General features: G+C 42.7%; 2 protein-coding genes across 4 annotated transcripts; one reads left to right on the top strand and one right to left on the bottom strand.

Annotated features, from left to right (window-relative positions):
* Positions 1 to 1,865: 1,865 nt before the first annotated feature.
* Positions 1,866 to 7,785, top strand: LOC311325855 (transmembrane protein 150A). Of its 3 annotated transcripts, none has more exons than XM_084458654.1 (8): positions 1,866 to 2,045; positions 2,212 to 2,289; positions 3,692 to 3,739; positions 3,827 to 3,886; positions 4,156 to 4,223; positions 4,345 to 4,475; positions 5,250 to 5,427; positions 5,920 to 7,785. In XM_084458654.1, the coding sequence occupies exons 2-8, from the start codon at positions 2,225 to 2,227 to the stop codon at positions 6,105 to 6,107; spliced, it is 738 nt and encodes a 245-aa protein (XP_084314780.1). In that variant the 5' UTR covers positions 1,866 to 2,045; positions 2,212 to 2,224; the 3' UTR covers positions 6,108 to 7,785. The 3 variants fall into 3 exon arrangements, with proteins under 3 accessions (XP_084314780.1, XP_084314778.1, XP_084314779.1); XM_084458653.1 differs by having other exon boundaries at positions 1,958 to 2,045; positions 2,133 to 2,289; XM_084458652.1 differs by having other exon boundaries at positions 1,906 to 2,289.
* An 827-nt stretch (positions 7,786 to 8,612) lies between these two features.
* eif4e1c (eukaryotic translation initiation factor 4E family member 1c) lies at positions 8,613 to 17,141 on the bottom strand. The gene is made up of 7 exons (XM_084458504.1): positions 17,108 to 17,141; positions 16,064 to 16,155; positions 13,966 to 14,061; positions 13,429 to 13,492; positions 11,762 to 11,875; positions 9,917 to 10,056; positions 8,613 to 9,792 (listed from the first exon to the last, which is right to left on the bottom strand). The coding sequence occupies exons 1-7, from the start codon at positions 17,138 to 17,140 to the stop codon at positions 9,678 to 9,680; spliced, it is 654 nt and encodes a 217-aa protein (XP_084314630.1). The 5' UTR covers position 17,141; the 3' UTR covers positions 8,613 to 9,677.
* Positions 17,142 to 24,239: the final 7,098 nt, after the last annotated feature.

Genomic DNA, 24,239 nt, shown 5'->3' with positions numbered 1-24,239 from the left:
TCCAAGAGGAACATAACGTTACACTAATCAGTAATCACAATCAAGTATTTCAGAGTGCCATGTAATAAGTTACGTTAGATGCTGTAGTGTGGAGATAACGTTAGGTCTGGCTATGCAGATTCCAAGAAAGATAACGATGGCTAGTTAGCTAGCTTACCGGTCTAGTAGAAAAGTAGCCATGTCACCATGCGACTTCATCCCATGAAACTCCATAAACTCCATCCAATGAGCAAAGGCTGGCCCGATATCTATCCGACTTTTGCTCCTTCTTCGGTCACTGAGCTTTTGAGATTCGTATCGCACGATTCGCCGGGGCTCAGGCGGAGAAGCAGGATGACGAAACTGCCATTTTACCAAACGTTTAGCTGAAAAGAGTGAGCGGAAGTGGACGGAAAAGCTGCCGTTTTATAGTCGCACACACACTAACCAACATGATAATGATGCTAATTCATGGAAGTATAACGTTAGCTGGCTACTGCTAATCTCACAGTGATGACGCTAGAATTGTACATGGCAACCCAGTGCGCCGTACCAACGCTGCAATACTATTGGCTGGTATGATATCAACAGAGTGTCATTGTCGGGCCGTCAAAATTTCATAATGTAATAATTTCAGACAAAAATATTTTTTTAATGGAAAAGCAATAATTTTACTCTGCAGCCTTCGCAAAGCCCTATGGATGTATTATTTTTGAAAAAAAAAAATTTAATCCACATATTACATATTATACCTTTAAGAGGGGCGATTACACTGTTATAGTCCTTGATATTATTGGAGGTGAGAAGTCGGAAGCTCTGCTTGGGATTCAAGGTGTTGTAGGGGATGGTGAGCCTGTGATGACAGAGGAAAGTGAGCCAGCTTCTTCAGACACATTTATTCTGAATCTCAGCCCTGTCATTGAGGAAGAAGGTGGATCCTCACTGGTAGAGCCAGCAGTTGCCACGGGACACCTGGAGAGAGGCTCGAAGCACCCAAAAACAGATGACGAGTATAAGGCACTTCTGCAAAGAGAGACTGAAAGGGCAGAAGTACAGATTCAGCTGCCAGAGGAACAACTGACTCTTACCAGACTGCAGCAAACCAAGACCAGACTTGAGATCCGCCTCCTAGAAGCCAAGCTTAGACAAGCTGGTCTCTTCACAGCAGATGAAGCATATGTTGATGAAGAAGAACTCATTAGAAGAACAGAGTAATTAATTTTGGTAAGTATTGGACATTTTTGTCTTTTTTTTTATTCAGTTCAAATCAATACATCTTTATTTGAAACTTGTTTGAAATATCTACAATGTATTTATGAGTAACGTATGTTTTTATTTATTTGTTGTAGGTCTCAGATTAACTGTTTCCATGAAATGGACTATGGAAGGGGATGTTTATATTGTTTGTTTGCTGTTCTGTTCAATCCTATTTTCTGTTCAAATAAAGAATATTGGAGTGACCCCAGGCTATTCTACCTGTTGTTCTTTACATAGCTAGTAGCCTACATTGTGATATATAGTCCCATTTAGACCACAGGTAATCCAGATTTGGTAATCCTGAAAAGTTTGTATCCGGATCAGAGTAATCCAATCCGATGTTGCTTTGAAAAACCAGCACAAAAATAAAATGGATTACGTGATCCTGGATAGCAAAAGAAGGGATTTCCAAATCTGGATCATTTTGATCCAGATTAAACCTTTGGAAAAACCGGGCCCAGGAGTTTGAGTCAGTCAGTGAGTCAGTGTCAGTCTGTGTGGCATAACGCTGTGAATGTCTGTTTAATGTCCAATATGAAACCATTTCTACCTTGGCTCAAGTGCCACCCACTTCCACCAGGAGTTTGAGTCAGTCAGTGAGTCAGTCAGTCTGTATGGCATAAAGCAAACAGAGAGATAGCGTGGAGGGCCCACCCAATATTTCCTTATTGTTCCCTGACAGGACAAGGTGGTGCTTCAAAAGGAGTGGCTCGAAGGGATGAGAAGACATTAAAGCTGCCTTGGCTCTTAAAGACAGTCGGGAATGCTGCCACCGTGGTGTGCAAAACAGATTGGCATTGTCACCTACTGTAAGTATATCAGGACAGGGCCTCTTTGTGACTAATGTGACAACGAAGAGCAAGACATATGGCTGACTGAGCTGTGAAGAATTTTAGAATCTCTGCAGAGATCCAGTATCTGCCAGACCTGTTCTAGATCCTGAGCATTCCTACTCTTTCCTGCTGCACTCTTCAGTCAAGAACAAGACATGGTCGTCTGGATCTTCCTCCCCATCTCCCTCTCCTTTGTGTCTTTCTTTGGAACCTGGTCAATGTAAGTTTAATAGAAATACGTTTACCATTCAGACATTGTCTTGATGTGTCTTTTGAAAAGAATGATTCTCTATGGAATATGATGCAAGTATTTGGATCCCGCAGAATGCAGACACAGATTGGATCACAAGATACATTTTGACACAGACGTCACATTATGTTGGGTTGAATATTGTCAACTTTTGGTTGATAATTTTGGTTGATAAGTTTTAAAGAGAACTTTTGGTTTATGTATGTAGTAGTGTAGTGTCTATCTATGTCTTTTACATTATGAACTTGAAAGTGTTTACTATAGTATACACAAAAAATAGTCCGAACACCAATGGGTAATCAGGCTCTAGGAATCTTTGGGACCCCCCACCCCTAGAATCCATCATCAAGCGGAAATCAGACAGCTTCCTTTTGTGGAGACGGATGGTGGGCTGCTCAGTGTGGGGCTGCTCAGTGGTGTTCAGCCCCCAGACAAGGTCAATAAATAGAAAAAGCATTGTTCATTGTTGAAAACACATTGCATCAATTTCATCCCCTTCATTTGTATAAACTACATGACTTGAATGACTGGTTTCAGGGCGAATGCTGATGAAACATACCAGCCTCGGTTCAGACGAATCCACCCAGTTTGTCAAGTTCTCAATGGAGTGTAATGATTGACAATTCTGTCTGATATCAGAAACATACAGTACATAGGTTGAAAGACTAACAGAACAAGATTGCTGCCCCACATTACTTATCAATATTGACTCAATCAGTACAATTGTTTGCAAGTGTGGCGAAATATCTCCTGTCGTACAACTCTGTCTAAAACTGCACAGTCAAGAAGGAACACCTAAAAATATCTCAGATGTCTCATCCAGCTTCACCTAATTTACTATTAAACCTGTAGAGCCAGTATGACTTCACACCCTGGACAGAAATCACATTTTCAACTGATAATGCTGATGCATTAACCCTTATTCAGCTGACGGGCAGTGTACAGTACAGTACTTCCTTGTTGACACAAGTGGATTGACTATAGAGGGAGAGAAGATATGGACAACAACCCCCGCACTTTGTTTCAAGTATGTTTATTATCAATGTACAATGAAAATCCATATTTGAGAGCTTCTCCTCACATAGACAGTCAATCACAAATACAAGCAAGAAGACAAGTAGCAGCAGTATAACAATAAAATACAAAATATGAGTCTGAATAGCAAAATAGTGTTTAATAGCAAAACTTGTTTCAGTTGCAGGGGTGTTCAGGTACCTCATGGCTTATAGGTTGTGGGAAGAAACTGTCTTTGTCTTTGTCTACAGTGCACCCACTCAGTCACCCATAGCCTTGTGCCTGGTTACTCATTGCACATCACAGGCAAGTGGAATCAGACAGCTTCATGACATCAAAAGTGCTTCTTTTTCCTCAGATACGGCCTGGCCTATAGCAACAACCATGTGTGCTCCCTCAGTAACTGGTATGTTGTGTCTCCATCACACAAAAGTACACTAGACTGCAAGCAGAGCAGTGATGACGGTGTCCTGATTCCTAATTTTATTTTCAGGTATATTAGGAACTGCTCAGTGAATGAATCTATTGGATGTTGTAGAGTCCCCACCATAAGGTAAGAAGCACACCACAGATGGAACCCTCTCAGTTTTAAACAGGTCTCCAGTGAGATTCGATTGAGATCAGATTGCTCTTTCTTGCTCAAACAACTGAACGCCACATTGGTTTAACACTGCTGTGTGTGGATTGAAAACGCATTAGCGTTTACACCTGTGTTCAATGTGGTCACAATGTGTCCCTTTCCACCTCCCGAGGTGGCTTGGCTAATGGTTTTGATGTTGCGTCATAACAACATTATCTACATTCTTTGTCTTCATGTTGTAGCTCAAGTGGAACCAGTCTGCCTGAAAACTCCTTGTTTACAGCCATCATCAACGCTGCTTCATTTCTGTGTGAGTTGAGCCATACTACCTATATACAGTACATTACGTGCTATGCCTACAATGTATGAACATGCATGAACGATGTGATAATGGAAGGTCATAATTACTCTTTATGCACTTTCCCATGTAGTTGCTGTGTTCTGCATGTGCCACCATGCCCATATCCTGAGAAGGAACAGTGGCAACTCCATGCTCAGCCGGATCGCCCTGGTCTTCGGTACAGTAGCTGCCCTTGGGGCATTTATAGCTGGGAACTGCAATGTGAGTAGTCCCTGCACAGCTACTACTGACAGTAACCGTAGCAACATCTACACATGATCAACTGTAGATATAACCTCTAAACATACTGTAGATAATGTTTTTTTCTTCCCTCTGGAAAATTAGTGGTAGAATCTCTGTACATCCCCCCTTTTCTCTCTGTAGAGCGCATTGTGTTGCCTCTGTGTATGAAATGCGCTATATGGCGTGAATAAAGTTGGATTTGGTTTGATAATACACTCATCAAAACATTCATGACAAGTTTAGCAAAGCAGAGGTGCATCAAGTTTTGAATGTAGACTGACACATGTGGAACACACTACAGAGTAATTATCAGATTAAAGATAATTGTTTATTTAATCAAAGTACATTAAATATTAACCGTTTTAAAATCCTTCTCAGTGTCTGATGCAGTATATATGTGGAAGCTCTGCTAACACTGCAACGGAGGTCAAAGACCTGTGTGTGAAGAGCAAACAGAGGTGGAAGACTCAGGCCTTTCATTCTGTTTGCTTTGTCAGGGAGTGAGCTGCATGTTGATTCACTAAGTCCACATCTTAGCTTTGGCACCCAATGTCTCCATATTATCATCACATCAATACTATCACCTCAAATGTAATTCACATCCACTTTTCTAGAGAAAATGCATATTGAAAGCGTCGTATTATTTTGGGACAGATCGTAATGTAGGCCTATGCGTAGCCGTAGTCAACATTGACTAAGCAAGATCAAGTTCAGGTAGGTTTATGAAGATGTCTGTCTGTTTGTCTTCCCCAGCCAGAAGAAGTAAAGTTGATGCACTACCTGGGAGCAGCAGCAAGCTTCCTGTGCATCTGTTTCTACACCATCATTCTCACTGTGCTAACCGGCAAGTGTGTCCTCACCGGACTGGAGTGGTTCCTCTACCCTGCACGCATCACCTCCACTGTGGTCCAGATCTGCACTACCATCAGCTGTATCCTTCAAATGGGGCATTACACAAAATGGAACATTACCACTGTGTGGAGAATCATAAACTATCAGCTTAAGTAGGCCTACATCACATTAGCCCTGAAAAGTAGATTTATTTTGAATGTCTGTTTAATGTGTCTTCTATGTTGTGTGGTATTTATAATCAATCAATCAATCAAAGCTTTATTTGTGTAGCGCATTTCATACCCAGAGGCAACACAATGCGCTTGGAGCATAAGCAACACGATGTACCAGAATGTAGAACGCTGGCTGCTTTAGGATTGTGATGTCCCAATCATTTGTTGTCTTTTGTTCTGGTATCTTAGATGACGTAGGCTACTTATGACCGAGATGTTAACGTAGCCTACATGTCAAGGCTCCTTTGTTCTGGTCTAAGATAGTCTGTGGGTGGCTTGAAGTGAAAGCCAACGAATACACAAAGAACAGACATTTTCAATGACCATATTTTATGCCCTTAACCGTTGACCCCCTCCAGACTCCATCTGTTTTGCCCAGAAGGACTACGTGTATCAGCACCTATCGGCCGTGTTCGAGTGGCTCCTCAGTGTCAACCTGGAGCTGTTTGAGCTCAGCTTTGCTGTGGAGTTTTATTTCTTCTCCTCCTCCATGCTGGTGGTGCTGCTGGCGAAGAGGGATGAGGAGAAGTCTCTGATCCTGACATGACTGTGACCAGGGGGACCCTGGAGGGACAGAAGTCCCGGAGGGACAGAAGTCCTGGAGGTGGAGCTTGTAGGGTCCCCAGAAATACTACACTAGGCTGCTGACCATGGTGGGACCAGAACATTTTCAACCATTTCTATTGGAATACCCGATTGTCTGAGTGGTCAGTGCCCTCGGCACTTTCACAATCTCGCCTCATTTTTGAAGGGTAGTCTATTTATTGTTCCTTTTTTATAGTCAGGCTGATCTCAGGCTCTTTGTGTGTCTGCATGTGGGTCTGAATCCCGATTTGCTCGACAACCAGGCATTGTATGAAATTGATATCCGGTGGGTGTATTGCTCAGGATTCAACGATGTGCATGTGTTGCGTGTGAAGTTGTTTGGATTAGCTGTTCTTGAGAAATCGGTTCTGAGCGGCACAGGCACGTGTTGACAGGCAAGCACCCAAGGAACTGCAGCCAGAGTGTGCTGTGTCGCCATGTGTATCCTTCAGTGTCATAACATTGCTCGCTAACTACAGCACCTACATGTTAGCAGCAGCTGATACATGCAGACACACAGACAGCAGACTATGTCTTCATCTTCGCCACAACACTGAAAACAGCTAAAACTTTCCATGGGGAAAGTAGCCTACATCATACTGTAACAACAGTGAGAAGATAATACTAACTGAGAAGATAATACTGGTGATTCTGGAACACAAGAAGTGACACTCCCATCATTGGTCTCCACACTTGGACTATCACAAGAGCAATACTGTATGTCACTGTACACTGATCACTATCTGTATTTTGGATTCTGGTGTTTTCTTTTGTGAGCACTTAACAGTATCATGTCCATTGATGTGTCATAACATGTTCTCCTTGTCTTGGAGACTTACCTCTGACTTAAAAATACTGTACAGATTGTGATATCTCAGGCTGAACACAAAGTGTACTTGAGGCTCTGACAGAGCCAAGACCTACGAAGCAGCAGAAATTTCTCTGCAGCATTCCCACCATGTTTCCAGTGGTGGGGATCTGTATCCAACTTTGGTGGGGGATGACATTTACATTGACATTTTGTGTATATTTTTATATTTTTGGGGGGACATCTTCTTATGCGGCTGTATGGTCATTTGAATGTCACTACCCCAATCTAAATACTGGGGGGGACAATTCTAATGATCTCAAATATTGGGGGGGACATGTCCCCCCTGACCCCCCCAGGATCCCCACCCCTGCATGTTTCACACTGTCACTGAGTCTAGAAGGCATATTGGTGATAAATCACTGTAGTAGCAGCACTGAGAACATGAACAAAAAGGCTTGCCATTCATTCTCTACATGAAACGACCATTGTTATACATTACTCTGCTGTTTTTAATACAACAAATAGAACAAATATGTAATTTAGGGTTTCACACATGTATTTCTGTTTTTTTAGTATTTGTAGCTGTATTTGAATGTAGCTATGTTTTCTACTGCTATATACTTTTGTATGATGTTCAAGACCTTGTGCAATGATAGTTGATAACAGGGATGTTTTGATGGTCAAGACTTGTTTACACCAATAGATTCAGAGTAATACTGGACATCAAACTTTCTAGAAAAGGCATTTACCTCAATCTGAAAATATTGACTCCCATAAAAGAGTTGAAATAATTTCTTTGGATTATTTATTTGTTAATGAATAATAAAATAAGACGTCTCATTCAGTCTCTACTCTGTTTGGATATGCCCTCTGGCAGTCTAATACTACCCTAAGCTGTTTTGATGAGTGGAAAACCTGGAGCAAGTGAACCACACCGTTTCAACACAGCTGTATAGTCTGTAAGGTATACAAGTTAAATGAATCCGCTCTGGTACACAGTAGGTGGGGTGTACTGTTGTTCAACAGTCTGCTCAACTACAGAGAATGACTGAAATGTCAGCATTGTTGAACACCAAAAAAACCCACCCTGCTTCCCTTACCAGTTATAGGATTATTCTTTCTGAGGATAATTGCCACCCTAAAGGTGGTTAGACTTGTGCAACTGAGGAAATGTGCCAACCCATTAACGCAAACTAATCCCTACTGTACGTCAGGTCCACATGTTCAAGTTCTCCATCTGGTTTATATGACTCTGGGTGTGAGGGTGCAGAGGGCGTTGCTGTACTGGTAGTGTCGTCAGGCTAAGAGCAGGTGCGTAGGTGAACAGGACACGCATGGAATTTGTACCGCATAATACTTTGTCGCGTCATCTTAGTAGGTGTGCACAGCGAAGGCCTTTGGAATGCATAAAAACTGGATTAGTTGAAATACTTGATCCTGACAGGTACCAATGTGAATCACATGCCACAGAGCTAGCTGGACTAACAACATGGTTTGGCTGGTACGATCTTAGGGTGTGTGGATAGGCTACATTAGAGATTCGGTTGCAGGTGGGTGAGTCACATTAATAGTACAGGAAATCATCATGAACAAATAAAAATGACAGCGGTTCTGGGTTTAATGCAAAGCACTTAACCTTTACTTGAAAGAAGGTAATATACATCCTGGAATTACAGATAAAGATACATTATGAGCAAAATCATTTCACAATGGATATCACCTCCGAATCCCCCTGGAGAGCAGTGGCAAATATCTAAAGTTTTGTTAGGAAGAAATCAGCGAGAAGCACACCAAAGTCTGCCCCAGCTTCATTACTGTATGATACACTGTAAAAAAAAAAAGAAAAGGTTCTATATTAAGCAGTAGTCCACATCGTTAACCTCAATAACAAAAGAAAAACACTTTTTTTTTTAAAGGGTTTCATGGTTGTCTTCCAACTAAGTATTCCAACTGCAACGCATATATCATAAATAAATCTAACTGGGGGGGAGAAAAACAAAGTTCAAAATAGTACTACAAGCAAAAATCCACAATTCCAGCATGGCTGAAACAATAAGTGGCCTTTTTCCCCCCAAATCCCACACTTGGGAAAAACATTTTTCATTTCACAGCGAATCGTTTACAAACCTTTTAAGATATACCGTTGTCTATCTGTAGGCACATCTGCAATCTTTCCTCATGCCAAACACCTCAAACTAATGCAAGTTAAAACGGCCCTTAAAATTTACTGAGGGAGTGAAAGGACGACACACTTCATCCTGGGTGGTGAGAAATGCATTTCATAAGGAGCGAACTCGGTATGAGAAAAAGAACGGTGTTACAGCTAAGAAAGGTGTTTCTCTTTTTAATTCTCCCCCAAAGCCTTCAACAGCTTCCTCCTCGGCTACGCTAGGGGGAGCAACTGGTAAGAAATCTCAGAAACTCTCAAATTCTAAAACAACTCAAGTCATCTTCTCTAGCTCAAATCCAACAGCTCCCACTTCCTCATCCTCGCCCTCCAAATCAGTACCCTGGGGACTCGGGCACTAGCTGTCCTTCAGACCGGGGAGCTCGAACTTTTTACACTGTTTACACAAACATTCCACTCTTTTCTGTAAAAAGGAAGGACACTACAGTAGTTGACAACTCAAAATTATTAATGTGATGATGCAGGGTGGGTAATTGTTTAAATCTACGGTGTGTTGAAATGGGGCTTCTTCAAACTTTATTTATACATATTTGTCAAACTGAGAACAAGTTCTTGGTAGTGGAACCACTCTTGCTGGAGGTGTCGTCATGTGACTGGTAGCCAATCGGGGTTTTGATCGGGAGGGTCAGGCGCTCCTTGTACTGTTGTCTGGGGAACGAGAGGGAGGGAGAGATGCAGAGGATAATGAATGACAGTACCACAGTCTCATTGTGTATGATCACCACCTAGTGGCCAACTGGGAACAGTGGAGCACTGAGGCGACAGCACATACCCTATCGTCATAATAGCTTCCCTGTTTTGGCAGTTGCCGGTCCAGATGGATATCTTGTCGCCCTTCGGTCTGACGTTGACCACAGCTCCACACACGTCTTCACTGGCCTCGTCGAATGACTCTCCAATCAAACACAACAGCTACAACAAACAAGTCACATGTGAGACGGGTGAAAAATCACACCACAAAACAGACGAGTGACAAAACTCTGAAGTACCATGCACCGAGGGAGTCACAAACCAGTCTAAAAGTGAACATGGGGCTGAGGGTAAAACTGATATGGGGCTGATATGGGATGGGACTTCTCAGATGGAGGCTCAAGATATATTTCCTATTCATCCCATCTAGGTAGGTAGTTAGCCAGACTCCAGCTTTAAGAGCAGAGGAGACAGAGTGGTTCACATACAACAGACAAGAGGAGACGCTAGTTGCAGAACGCTCATCTCGTCGTGAGTCTGTCCTTAAGATTTGGCAGGTTGAATCATGAATATGGCAGGCTTAGAATTTTCAACATTCCAAACTGGCTTAAAACCATTTCGGCTGTTGCATGTGAATCTGGCTCAAGTCTGCTGTACATAGCGTCTCCATCTCAAGTCTGCTGTACATAGCGTCTCCATCTCAAGTCTGCTGTACATAGCGTCTCCATCTCAAGTCTGCTGTACATAGCGTCTCCATCTCAAGTCTGCTGTACATAGCGTCTCCATCTCAAGTCTGCTGTACATACCGTCTCCATGTCAGGTCTGCTGTACATAGTGTCTCCATCTTAGGTCTGCTGTACATGGCATCCTTATCTTAAGTCTGCTGTACATAGCCGCTCCATCTTAGGTCTGCTGTACATGCAGTCTAGGGATGCACCAATGCATCATCCGATGTTGGCCTTGTTGACTGATATAGACAAACACGATCTACATTCACCGATGGCAGTGGCCGATGTTGATGTTACACCAATTTGGCTCTTTTTTGTGTGCAAAATGTTGGCCTACCCAGCTGCAGATTCAGAGAAGACCTGTGACGTAAGAGGTCAACACGCAGGCCATGTGCCAAACTCACGTACAGTTTTCAAATTAAAGTGGAAAAAAATGCTCTGAACCATCTTCATAATCCAGTATATCTCTAGGCCTAAACTTTTTTGGGATCATTAGATTACTTCATATTTCGTTTGTCCCCATCCTATTTGTATTATCTATAGTTATTTGGTGTATTTTCTAGGGATGCACGATATATTGGCAATCATATCGGTATCAGACAATGTTTTTTAATAGATCAATATCAGTATTGATATATTGCTATCGGTCCGATAAAAACAGAGCAGATGTGAACAGTTATTCCTGTCTAGCTGCTGTTGTGTTGTTTTTGAGAGGAAACAATGCGTAAACCTATGATTTATCGGCTTTTCCAAATGTTTTCGAAATAGAAACAGTATTTACATGCTTTTTCAGTATGTACCAAATTAGATTATCATAGAAACTTGTTTTTAAACAGAACATATCGACATCGGTAAATATCGGCTATCGGCCGTAACGGCAATGTTAAAATCTGTTATCGGTATCAGCCAAAATGTTCATATTGGTGCATCCCAAGTATTTTCTTTCTTTATCTAGTCTACGCTGTGAGCTATAAACCGTAAGTAGGCTATCCGTCTCAGCCGGCTAGATGGTGATGCAGTGCGTGCCGCAGAACGTTCCAGTCCAACTACACTGTGGATATGTCGTTTTACTTTGCACAAGAATGTAAGCCTAATCTTAAAATATGATGCCAGAAATAGTTCACACCTAGGTACTGATTATGCAAATGTGAAAAAAAAAAGGATTATGTGTCTAACATGTCTAATACAGCTGCACATACCGTCTCCATCCAGTAGCGGTCCAGGTCGTTGTGTCTCTGCTGTTTGTTGAGGGTCATCAGCCACCGGCCGCCCAGCTTGTTCCTGTCGTCCTCCCACATGGGCTTTATGCCATCCTGACCGACACACACACACACACACACACACACACACACACACACACACACACACACACGAGGGCTTATGTTTATCCATACAAATCATTCAGCAAGACTTTTTTTTTCTTTACAAAACTGCTATGAGCACTAGGCTTGGGCGGTTTTCCGGTATTACGGTTTACTATCAAATCTGGAAGGTCTCATCAGCGAAACCGTTTGAAGAAATATGCAGCAATTTCTGAATAAAATATATTATTATTGTTGTTGGTGGTGGTCGTGGTGTTATTATCGTCATTTAATCGTGTTAACAACACTAGAACAGTTTAGAACGCACGCACCCTTCACAGCGCTCAGTCAGAATTGTAGCCTAGCGTAGCCGGTAGGCCCTACACAGTATAGGATGATACAAGGATGTACAAGGATGACAATAATAATAATAATGTTTAGATAAATGTAGCCCAGACCAGAACGGCAGGATCTCTTTTTCGGAGGCTCTCCGTTTATTGTCCAACAAACCGTAAAGCCTCTGTCAACGAAGCCCCTCTCGCATATGGCCTAGGCTACAACAAATGCGCAAAGGAAGTGCGCATTCTTCCGCTTAAAGACAAGTAAAGTTTCCGCAGTCACTGGGTTATTATCGTCTCCATCTCGTTCCTTGTTTGAATAATAATTTAAGGGTAGACGTTCACGAGTTTTGTGCAAGCATGCATCGGCATTTGGCGTTTCTGTGTAGCCTACTTGAACTGGCTAGCTGGTAATATTTCGAGAATAGGCTGACAGTTCTATTTACTGGCTTGACCTGCGTGACAGAGGAATATTGCAACTTCGAATCGGGGAGAGACTATGCTGGAGAATGAGATGATGATGTAGTAGGCTATGATTGATGAGTGGAATAGTGAACACTACCCGAGACCATAAACGATGAAGCAGGGAAAGTGAGGATGACAGCTTTATTGAAGTTTTGTGGACATGTGCATGTTTGGGACAAATACAATAGGCTACAGAAAGGTAAGCATACAATTCTCCTTTGCACTGTTGAGTAATGTTTTTTGGAGTAAGGTTAGCTGCCGTTTTGAACTAGGGTGACAAATGGACAATGCGCCGTTCATTGTAGCCTAGGTGACATTTTTCGGCACGCGCGCCATTATCCTTCCTATCCAACGCAAATGACAGAAAAGAAAAAAATCTAATCATAAAAAAACAAGACTAATCACTGCGTGGCCTCCGTGTGTGGGGTTTAATGAATTGAAGCCACCTGGTAACAGCAGCGTGCGCTGTGATTGGTCTACTTACGAACAAGACGAACAAACAGCCTTTTTTTATAGACGGCTCCGGCCGCTCCTCTGGCCACGCCATAATAACGGTAATATCGACTACCGCGGTATTTTATGGAGCCCGTAAAAACGGTTTCAAAATGTGGATATCGCCCAACCCTAATGAGCACCACAGTGATGGTGGTGGTTTGCAGACCTGAGCCAATGACCCATTTTCATCAGATTTGTCTCACAGGTCTACTGGTTTCGTAGCACTAGGTAATGATGTCCCAAGTCTGTTGGTTTGCGAAGTCTTACCTTGAATAAGCAGTAGTCACAGCCAAAGCCTAGCTTGCTGGGTTGCTGTATGTGATTATATAATCTGAAAAAAAATAAAAAATACATGGGCAAAATTACCAACAGAGATTGTGACAACAGAACATTTTCTTTATGATACAGTAGAACCTAAGAGATCCAAAAAGTCTGGTTAACCGAACAGGTGTCAAAATCGGAGGTAGCCGTCATATTGAATTTTACTGTATCGTGACAAAATGGCTAGCACAAAATGTAAGTGATTGCAATTTCAATGCCTTATTATAGAGGGTATTTATTGATTTATATTGAGTGTATTGATTTATTCTGAGTTTTTTTTTGGTAAATTTGGTGTATTTTGAAGTCACTTTCAGTTACAAACATTTCAGAGATCCAAACGACCCTCGTTCCGATGGGTTCGCATCTCTGAGGTTCTACCGTACTCATGTTTTGCTGTAAAGCGTTCTGAACAGGCCAGTTCTCTCCACTCTGTTGTCATGATGGCACCACGGCGACAGACGGGGATGGGGTAAGAGAACTTACGCCCAGAAGTCCTCCACTGTGTCAAATTTGGAGATCAGACGCAGGTTCTCCGTCCAGCTTTTGCTCTTGTCATTCTTAAAATACCACAGGGCCCATCTGAGGAGACAGGAAGCAAGTCAACAGAGATTCACAAACAAACACAAATCCAACCATAGACTGTCTACACTTATATAACATTTAGAAGGTCACAAACTAAAGGCAATGGCACATTACAACCAAGGCAACAGAATATAGCCTTATTCCGGCGCATAACAGGTGTGTTTAGTAATCTTAACAGGTCTGAGTGTTCAGTAACACAGTTACAGTGTAGCAAAGCCTGCAGAGTCCAGGCATCACCAGGACTATGAGATAATTCACAGGAATATCTTTGTCCTAGCATTCAATGAAAGGGCTGGTTAAACAGAACTTACAGGATGATGAAATATACCGTCTTTATCCGTAAAATCTGTCACTATGCTAATCTTGAGTTGACCAGGTGTTTTGAACTTTCTTTCTGAAATATTCATCAATCAATGGTGCTTTTTATCAAATATGCTATTTGTCTTCAACATTAACAGCAAACAACCACTACAGCAAGGTGTCTGGTTATCTCATCACCATGTGATAAGAGTAATCAAAATCATATTCCAAAAGCATGAATGAAAACACACACACATTACAGGGCCTATTTCCCTAGAAAACACAAAAGCCAGTCAGTGACATATGCATATCAATGCAGAAGAGCAGATAAACAAGGCAGTCAACTGCCCTACAAATACGCCCATTGTTTATGTTCTGCGGCATTATTCTTTCATCTAGTCCGGGGGGGGGGGGGGGGGGGCACTGACTGAACCCTTTGCTCCTTCATGCTACATAACTCTGGTTCCGGGGCGATGCCCTGAACAGCCCCCTGCAGTTATCACCTCACCCCCACCCTATCTACCCTATCAACAGCAGACCATTAGCTCCACAGAAAATAGTAAGTCCTCCACAAATGATCCAGTGGCACACACACACACACACACACACACACACACACACACACACACACACACACACACACACACACACACACACACACACACACACACACACACACACACACACACACACACACACACGATAGGTTAAGCCTAACACCACTGCTGAGGAACAAGTTACGAGGTCGTCTGCTGTACCTGGACGAGGGTACGGCCAGACAGGTAAACAAACTCTTAACTGAGTCACGTCAGCGCAGCGCCTATGCGCTCATGGACCAGCCACTACTGTTGAGATGTCCAAGACCAGCGTAACAAGATCGGCTGAGCGCGAGACTGTTTACGTTTGGAATTTCACAACTATGTCAGTGACATAGCCTTGCTTTCCTAGTGCCTACCACCCGGATGGCACTGGGTCAGTATAACCCTCGGACAACCAGGTGCATTCATGGCAGCATGGCGTCAACACCACCAGTCAGACACTCCCAAAGCCCCACTGTTGAACACCAACTGGCCCTGTGGCACTGATTGGTGACGGCCTGCACCTGAACAGGCGGAAAACCCTAGAAGTGGTCTGCTGAAGGAGAGGTCCATGTCAGCACTTTACCCCTGCGCCTACCGCAATGCTGAATGGCAAAGGCTGCCACTGGCATATCATTTGAATTCCAGAACACACAAAAGTGGTGAGAGGTGTCAGTCCAGTAGTGCATAACCTCAAATGCCACTTTTGGAATAATCAAACACATTTGCCCTCATGATCACCACCCTAACTGATGGGAGTCAACACATAACAAAAACACATCTATGTTGTTTTCAATAAGGCCTGTGTGGACTGAACTTAGCAAACAAGCACTGCCTCCAGCTCAAACACTGTAAGGGGACACGGGAGATGACTCATAATGGAGGGAGTCTGAGCGATTTGGTGGAAAATCCACCATGGGCAGTGAGTGAGTCATCCATCTGGCAGAGTCGCCAGCCTCCGCAGTCAACTGGGCACTACTCATCTGGACCGACGAGCCAAAGTGAGGTGTTCTGACTAAAGTTAGCATTCAAACCTACAGCTGAAACACCTGTCGTAGGAGTATGAGTTTGTATTATAATAGTAATATACAATAGGACTATATGTGTTAGGTGTTCCATACTTGTTTTGCAAGGGGTGTTTTATGTACTCCTCGGAACTTGCAACCACAGGTGCAGGGGTCTCCGGTTGGGACTCTTCAGTATCAGCTGCTTTCTGAAAGTGAGAAGAAAACGCATGCTTCAATACTTTTTTCAGATCTACCATGGGATAGCACACAAGACCAACCCCTCCTAGATCTTATCCACTATTATAACAAACTAAGAATCGTATTTAGCTGAAGTTAACCCTGTACCATCCCAGGTGCTGTTTCCATTCGGGAGTGAAATAGATAGCCAGTGCAAGCCAGTGGTAAAGTTAAATATAGTATCTATCACAGTTATTTTCCTGCTAGCACTAGTACTATTTACTACTAGTACTTTTTACTAAAGAAGAAGCTAATTTGCATTAACGTTACACGTCATGAGCCTGATTTTAAGGATGCCAAGGTAGCTAGCACTAATGAATAGATGAGTTACTCAACCTTACTAACGGCTAGCTGCTCCTTCTATGTGGCAGACCAAGTAGACGAAGTAGTTATACAGTTATATATCAAAAAATGCATTATCTAACTTCTCGAGCTATTTAATAAACGGTAGCTAGAGATCATGCTAGCGTAAGCTAACTAGCATGTTGCTAATATAACGTTGGCTAGCTGAGACTAGCAGCCAGACACACGTGTCCAGATGTCACGATTTTTCACTTTCTTATACATTATTATAAAATCGATCACAAATACGAATGATGTTTTTAAAGGTCGCACTTAAACTAGGTAACACCATATTCATATCGAGGTATATGAATCAGTCACCAGAGGGGAAATCAAGGATGTCCAGTCCCTCCCTTGCCAACAAAGTCACTAAGCAATGCAACCCCCAGATCCATCTCTACGCTAGCTCACGTTAGCTGTCCATGTCCCACACGAGTAGCCTTCTGATCACTGAATAAGCAACATTTTCCGTCAAAATCTCGTGGATTCGACTCACATGATGATCTACCAGACCTCAAATGAAATAAATATGACCAGATTGTAATTTTCTGTTTAGGTGGTAACCGAATTTCTTGATACCTCAATCTCCCTTACCGGCTCCGACGTCGCCATCTTGACAGTAAAAAATTCTCTGTTCTTTCTGCGCTGGTGCGTCAGACACCCCTCACAAATCTACGGGAGCCCTTTTAGTTCAAGTCTGTTAGGGTAGGGTAAAAGCCCTCTCGGAAAAGTCGAGCGCAGTTATCGGTGTCTTATCTGCCGCAATTTCAAAAAAAGAAAAGAAAAGAAGAAGGAGCCGGGCATTTTCTGCTATCCTTCCACCGGGCCATAATAGTACTACATTTTATTCACTCTACGCGAGATGTATTTGCGCCGATTCTAGCTGTTACTGGAGATATGGGGTGGGAATCTTGTGAGGAGTGTCCGTATGATGAGGTTGTGAATAGGCTGCTGGGGATGGATTCTAACCAAAAGATTGCTCGACCGGGACATCCAAACCAGATCAGGTCCAGCCTGGTTTATGTGCGTGGTTGGCTTGTTTCTGTTCAGGACTGGTAGAAGGGAAGCTAGTCATTCCACTGAAATGGCAGTGAATTGAAATTACATTAAATAATGTCTGATAAATTAAAATAGGTCTTGTCGCCTGGACACATCAGTTCCAATGCAAATCCAGCACAATAAAGTTGTTTTCAGAACAAAAAGCGAATATGAAAAGCGAAAATGAATAGAGAATTTCGCCTAATTAATTTCTGCGGCCAAACCTTTCACACCAAGCGCGGTACGAAAAATAGATTTCCATGCATTCCAAACAGAATTTGCAGAAAATAAAAACTCCATGTCAATCATTTTCATTCAGTCATCACGAGCCAGACGCTCCACCCACCACTTGTGCACCTAGGCTACTTTTGCTACAAAGTGTCACAAATCAAATTGTATTCAGCGCTTCAATGTTGCATCCAACACATAGCTGCAGCCAGTTGCATAGGCCTATTGACTGGTTACATGCAACGCGCGTGACAATTTCTCAAGCAGGATAGCCACCCAAAAAAAAGTGGGTAGCCTAATCAACCTGCACACAATTTGATGTTTCTTTTCTAATCTACTAACGATTTATGCCCCCTTTCTGACAACAGAGCTGGAGGGAGAGCACCTTTAAATGACACCCTCATGAGCAACTGGACTTTAGTTTTACATTTTCATAGTCACAGCTAATTATTTAATATAATTCGGATTGTGATTTAAAATCAACTATGATCAGCAGAATCAATAAAGTTTGTCACCAAGTATTTGCCGTTTAAGGCATTCTACTAACTTTTTGGTGTCGACCAAGATATCATTTTTCAAAAGACGTGTCTATGAGAAATCCCATTCATTCTCTCGGCATTATGGAACGCTACCACTAGGGGGCGATTAGATTACTTTCCCTCCCTATAGATGAGAAGGGTATCTCTCATGGATGTATTAATTAAACTGGATACAGCCACTCCATTCACTGGCCGCTATCAACAATGAAGCCCTATTGAACCGCGCCATCTTGGCAAATTTGTAGTCATTTGACTATTTCCGGTGACTTTTGACTTGCGCAGTTGTGCTTTTCTGGCCTTCCGGTGACTTTTGACTTGCGCAGTTGAGCTTCTCTGGCCGACGCGCGTCCACGAAAAAGTTCACATTTATCTGAAATGTAGACGCGCGTTCCCGGCTCTCTCGGCTGTCCCCGCTTTGATTTAGCAATGAAAACCGGCTTGCATATTAACCTGTTTTTGTCAAATATATCAATTGGAGAAATTATTTTTTGATCCTGGCATCTTAGTTTTAACAGGTTAAATATAATTGAACATGTTTTGTTTGCTAGTAGATGGTATTCATTCCGTTCGCGATAACGTTATTGCAGCCAGGCTAAATTCCTCCAGGGAGCCAGTGACCGGCGAGTTGAAGAGCTTCACTCCCCGCCAGCAGGAGCTTTGGCCGCGGCTACCGCATCTCGGAAAACCCGCTGAGTTCGTGGCTGCTATTTCACACTCGCCCTTGATCAATCCCAATACCGATCCATGGTAATAATGAATCAATCGTTCAGATCAGATCGGCAGTGCTGCATGCATGTTACAACATCATTGTTACCTTTATTAACATAACCATAGCCTACATTTATCTCTCTAACGTTAGGCTATCCATCTTACACCAGTCGGCCATTCGATAGCTGGAAGCGGTCAACGCCAACGTTGACTGAAAACACCCAAACTCAGTGTATCGTTTCATCTTCATGCTACACATCAACTCCTTTACATTGTATGTGAATAAATTCCTGTTATTCTAAAAATATCCCATTTCTGTCTATTCTTGGAAAAGGCTAATAATTGCTGTCAAAAGATCACTCCAGTTTATCACCGTATCCCACTACCATTTCAGCTATGCACAGGAGGTTGTCTTGTGGTCATTTTCATTAAAAAATGATTAGCCTGATCAGTTTGTTGTATGTATTAAGCCCTTTTTGAGCGTTTTGTGTGTGTACATTGTTAAGTGTAAGCTTATGCAGCCTACTCCAAACTTTAATGGTTACAGCAGTCTTGTCGTCTACAAGCAACAGTCTCTGGCTTTGCATGGCAATTTATGTAGTATCATCCGAGTTCTACAAATGCTGTACTTTTTTGTACTGTAAGTAACCCCTCAATTATTCAATTTTACTGGGGAGCAGTGACCATAGCCTACTTGCCAACCCTCCTGACTTCCGCGGGAGATTCATAAATTTGAACTAGGTTGTGTAGTAGATAGGCTACAATAAATTAGGACAGATGCACATTTACTGAACAGCACAGACAGAAGTCGGACATTAAAAACAATTGCTCCATACACACATAGATATATATATAATGTTTCACATTTCGTTTTAATGCTTTTAATGTCTAATTTGTAATGCTTTTAATGCCCCCCCCCCGCAATTTGGTTTGGAAATGCTCCCTATTTCTGAGGTCCCAAGGTTGGTGAGTATGGCAAGCTATAAGCTATTAATACAAGCATACCGCTCAAAAAGGGATTAATACATACAACACACTGATCAGGCTAATCATTTTTTAATGAAAATGACCACAAGACAACCTCCTGTGCATAGTTGAAATGGTAGTGGGATACGGTGATAAACTGGAGTGATCATTTGACAGCAATTATTAGCCTTTTCCAGGAATGGACAGAAATGGGATATTTTTAGAATAACAGGAATTTATTCACATACAATGTAAAGGAGTTGATGTGTAGCATGAAGATGAAACGATACACTGAGTTTGGGTGTTTTCAGTCAACGTTGGCGTTCACCGCTTCCATTTATCGAATGGCCGACTGGTGTAAGATGGATAGCCTAGTGTTAGAGAGATAAATGTAGGCTATGGTTATGTTAATAAAGGTAACAATGATGTTGTAACATGCATGCAGCACTGCCGATCTGATCTGAACGATTGATTCATTATTACCATGGATCGGTATTGGGATTGATCAAGGGCGAGTGTGAAATAGCAGCCAGGAACTCAGCGGGTTTTCCGAGATGCGGTAGCCGCGGCCAAAGCTCCTGCTGGCGGGGAGTGAAGCTCTTCAACTCGCCGGTCACTGGCTCCCTGGAGGAATTTAGCCTGGCTGCAATAACGTTATCGCGAACGGAATGAATACCATCTACTAGCAAACAAAACATGTTCAATTATATTTAACCTGTTAAAACTAAGATGCCAGGATCAAAAAATAATTTCTCCAATTGATATATTTGACAAAAACAGGTGGAAAAAACAGAAAATCAAAGCGGGGAGAGCCGGGAACGCGCGTCTACATTTCAGATAAATGTGAACTTTTTCGTGGACGCGCGTCGGCCAGAGAAGCTCAACTGCGCAAGTCAAAAGTCACCGGAAATAGCCAAGTGACTACAAATCTAGCCAAGATGGCGCGGTTCAATAGGCCTTCACTTTAGATTTCGAATCCTGGGGGCTTGGGTATCTCTGCAGGCCCGGAGACTTCGAGGGGGCGGGTCAACTGTCAATCAATTTCTACTTTGGCCAATCAGAGGCTGACAATCGTCTTGTCAATCAAAAACTAATTTCGCCTGAAACGGTTGTCAATCAATTTTTATTTGGCGAATCGCCTTTCTCTTTGGAGAAGGGGTGTGAGACGCAAAGCTAATTTGTCATTAATAAGTGTCAGCTACGGACGATCAAGCGAACATATTGGACGTCTTTCGAGGTAAGGGAGATTGACACAAGTAACATAACAATAAGCAGTTATTTTTACGTATTTTCAATTAGTTATAACATTGACAGCGCCTAAATGCTCACATTTAAGAACGTAGACGAAGATGCTTAGATGCCTGACGTTAGCTAAATAGCTAAGTTAGTGTATACATCCACGATCCTAGCCGTCACAACGTGGCTAGCTAGGTGTAGGCTATTCTTGACCCAAGTTAACATTAGCAAAGCGGTGTACCTGCGCACATGCACAAACAGAGCAGTGCTTCTACAAAGAAATCTATCATATTTATTTTCTCATGTAAACACTGGGCGTTTGGTGTTGCCAAGCAATTAGGCTCTTTGCACAAGCTCCACTACTTCCTGAAATTCTACAGGCATCCTTATTTCCTGTCCTATACCATTGGATGGAAGTTATTTATCAGGTGTGCCGCTTATATAGATAAACAAATAGACAGGTAGGTGTGTATATATATACACAGTATGCATGATTATGTTCTGTTAAAAATATATAATTTGTTGACAGGAAACCAAGAGGTACAAGAGAGTGGAAGAGAGGGGACAGGAGGAGAGGACATAGAGATGAGAGGTGAGATACCTGATGTTAGCCAAAGAGACACTAGATTAATTAGATCCTGGCAAGTTTAATAAATAATGTGGATGGATGGCTGGGTGGGGGTGTGTGTGTTTATAGCTTATGTTTATGTTTTGTTAATTTGTGGACAGGAGATGAAAATGGACACCACAGTGGAGGAGAGGTGACAGGAGGAGACCAGCATGGACAAAAGACAGGAGGAGAGGTGACAGGAGGAGACCAACATGGACACCAAGGTGGAAGAGAGGTGACAGGAGGAGACCAACATGGACACCACAGTGGAAGAGAGGTGACAGGAGGAGACCAACATGGACACCACAGTGGAAGAGAGGTGACGGGAGGAGACCAACATGGACAAGAGTGGAAGAGAGGTGACAGGAGGAGACCAACATGGACACCACAGTGGAGGAGAGGTGACAGGAGGAGACCAACATGGACATCAGAGTGGAGGAGAGGTGACAGGAGGAGACCAACATGGACATCAGAGTGGAGGAGGCCAGGCTGGGAGAGAGGTGACAGGAGGAGCTAGTCTCATGTTTCTAATAGATGGTGTGTTCTCATCAACATTCACTTAAGTTGTGTCCTCTCTGGATGACCTCCACTGCTCTCAGTTAAAGATGATATTAATCCAATATGATGCGTGTTGTTCTTTATAGATCTAGCCTCTTCGTTTTGCTCTCAAAGTGCACCAGATTGAAGCACCACAACTAAATGACCTCGGTATTACAAAAATCCTGCGTACAGCAGCCCTGGTCCTGAATGTTTCAGAGGGCAGATGATAACCTCCTTCTAATCAAGGAGCAGGTGGTCATAACTCTGCATCACTACACTGGTGACATTTTGGTTGTACCGTCTGATCACAACACTAAGAGTTCTAAACTAATTTTTAACCTATCTGTCTACATGTCTGTCTGTCCATCTCTATCTTTCATTGTCTGCCCCTGTTTTATTATTGTATCTGAGGCTTCACGTTTGGTGATGGGACCTCAGTGGATGAGAACAGACATGCTGAATAGACATAAAGATCTAGGCATGGGCAGCATCTTTCCATCCATTTAAAAATAAATATGTATTATTGTATGCCAACCTACATTCAGTCTAGCCCTAACCCTAACCTCTTAGAGTGCAGGAAGTGTCGGCCAGCTGTGTCGTGTGTGTGTCTCCATTCTCAGCGTCAGTACATCCAGTTTGATGGTTCACCTGGGCCAGTAGGCTAAGCAGAGCCTCGACCCAAACAAGGTGTCCTGAATGGTCTCCCAGGTCCGCCTTGTACAACTGAACTGTCAGCCCAGTGTTTCAGTGTGGTCTACAAGCTATTCAATAAAACCTGGAGAAAATGATCTGTATGTTGTCTTTACACTTACAGCACACATGCTGCACAAATGATAACCTTAATTGTATGACACTTGTTTTGTCAAATGTACAAGGGTATCTCTGACTTGGCTAGACTGTGGATGTGGTGACTAGTCCAGGCCAGTCAGCATGGTAGAAGCTGCATACAGGTGAGCGGAAGCTGAAACGCTTGTTCCTTGGCTAGGCCCAAGGCAGCTTGCCAGCAGGGTCGGGCCTGTGCCGGGAGGTCAGTACATTAGAACCCCCTTAGGCGGGCTGTATGTATCCTAGGTTCTCAAACTTATATTTGTGGTATAGAAAGGTAGAACTTGCTTGGTTGATTATGTAAGTGTGTGGGGTGCTGTTGATTTTCCTCCACACATCTCTCAGCCATATGTTTCCCCTATGTGGATCTGAAAACAGTGATGGGGATTAAATTAGGTTGCTAAGAGAACTGCTAGTCACCAGAAGCATTCAAGAACATAACCTGTGCTGGAATACTAGTGTATGAACAAATCAATACAAGTAGAGCACATCTACTGACAGGCTGGCTGAATGACTAGAAGACTGACTTGGGACCTCCACTGAGGACATCCCAGTCCTGGCTATGGATCAGTAGTGATGCTCCCCTGCCCCTGTCGTCCAGGCATTTTATGACATAACCTTGAACAAATTGCAACAGAAATTATTTCAACTGTTGTAGTGTCATACATATGTTCTTTATAACATATCAGTTAGTCCCCCAAAATCCCAGTGGTGGAAAGTAATGAAAAATGCAGATGGAAGGTATGTGACAAATATACCAATTTCCAATTTTCGCCTATGTAAAAGAAAAAGGTTTATGCATGTTTTCTTGTCTGATGTCCACACAACACTGTCCCCAATCAACCAGAAACTATATAGGATGCATCACAGTGCATATACAGAAATATATTTTTAATTCTATTGGCATTTGGTGAAGAGAAAAGGGGTGAATCTCACACATATTGCAACAGAAAATCTGACGTGTATTAATCAAATAGCTCAAGAGTCTAGAACCCTGGAGAGGACAGTCTACAACCCTGGA

The sequence above is a fragment of the Borostomias antarcticus genome, assembly GCF_949987555.1.
Source record: "Borostomias antarcticus genome assembly, chromosome: 25".
In the NCBI taxonomy this organism is placed as follows: domain Eukaryota; kingdom Metazoa; phylum Chordata; class Actinopteri; order Stomiiformes; family Stomiidae; genus Borostomias; species Borostomias antarcticus.
The sequence above is the reverse complement of the archived record's forward strand: the minus strand, read 5'-3'. Positions and strand labels throughout refer to the sequence as shown.

What these genes read in the sequence shown, in the direction of transcription:
- LOC311325855 (XM_084458654.1), top strand. Translation starts at nt 2,225, where the DNA reads ATGGTCGTCTGGATCTTCCTCCCCATCTCCCTCTCCTTTGTGTCTTTC. An exon ending in TTCTTTGGAACCTGGTCAAT is followed by an intron (nt 2,290 to 3,691) that starts GTAAGTTTAATA and finishes CTTTTTCCTCAG; the next exon opens with ATACGGCCTGGCCTATAGCA. An exon ending in TTATAGCTGGGAACTGCAAT is followed by an intron (nt 4,476 to 5,249) that starts GTGAGTAGTCCC and finishes TGTCTTCCCCAG; the next exon opens with CCAGAAGAAGTAAAGTTGAT.
- eif4e1c (XM_084458504.1), bottom strand. Translation starts at nt 17,140, where the DNA reads ATGGCGACGTCGGAGCCGGTAAGGGAGATTGAG. An exon ending in AAACACCCCTTGCAAAACAA is followed by an intron (nt 14,062 to 16,063) that starts GTATGGAACACC and finishes CTGTCTCCTCAG; the next exon opens with ATGGGCCCTGTGGTATTTTA. An exon ending in ACAGTGGAGGACTTCTGGGC is followed by an intron (nt 13,493 to 13,965) that starts GTAAGTTCTCTT and finishes ATTTTTTTTCAG; the next exon opens with ATTATATAATCACATACAGC.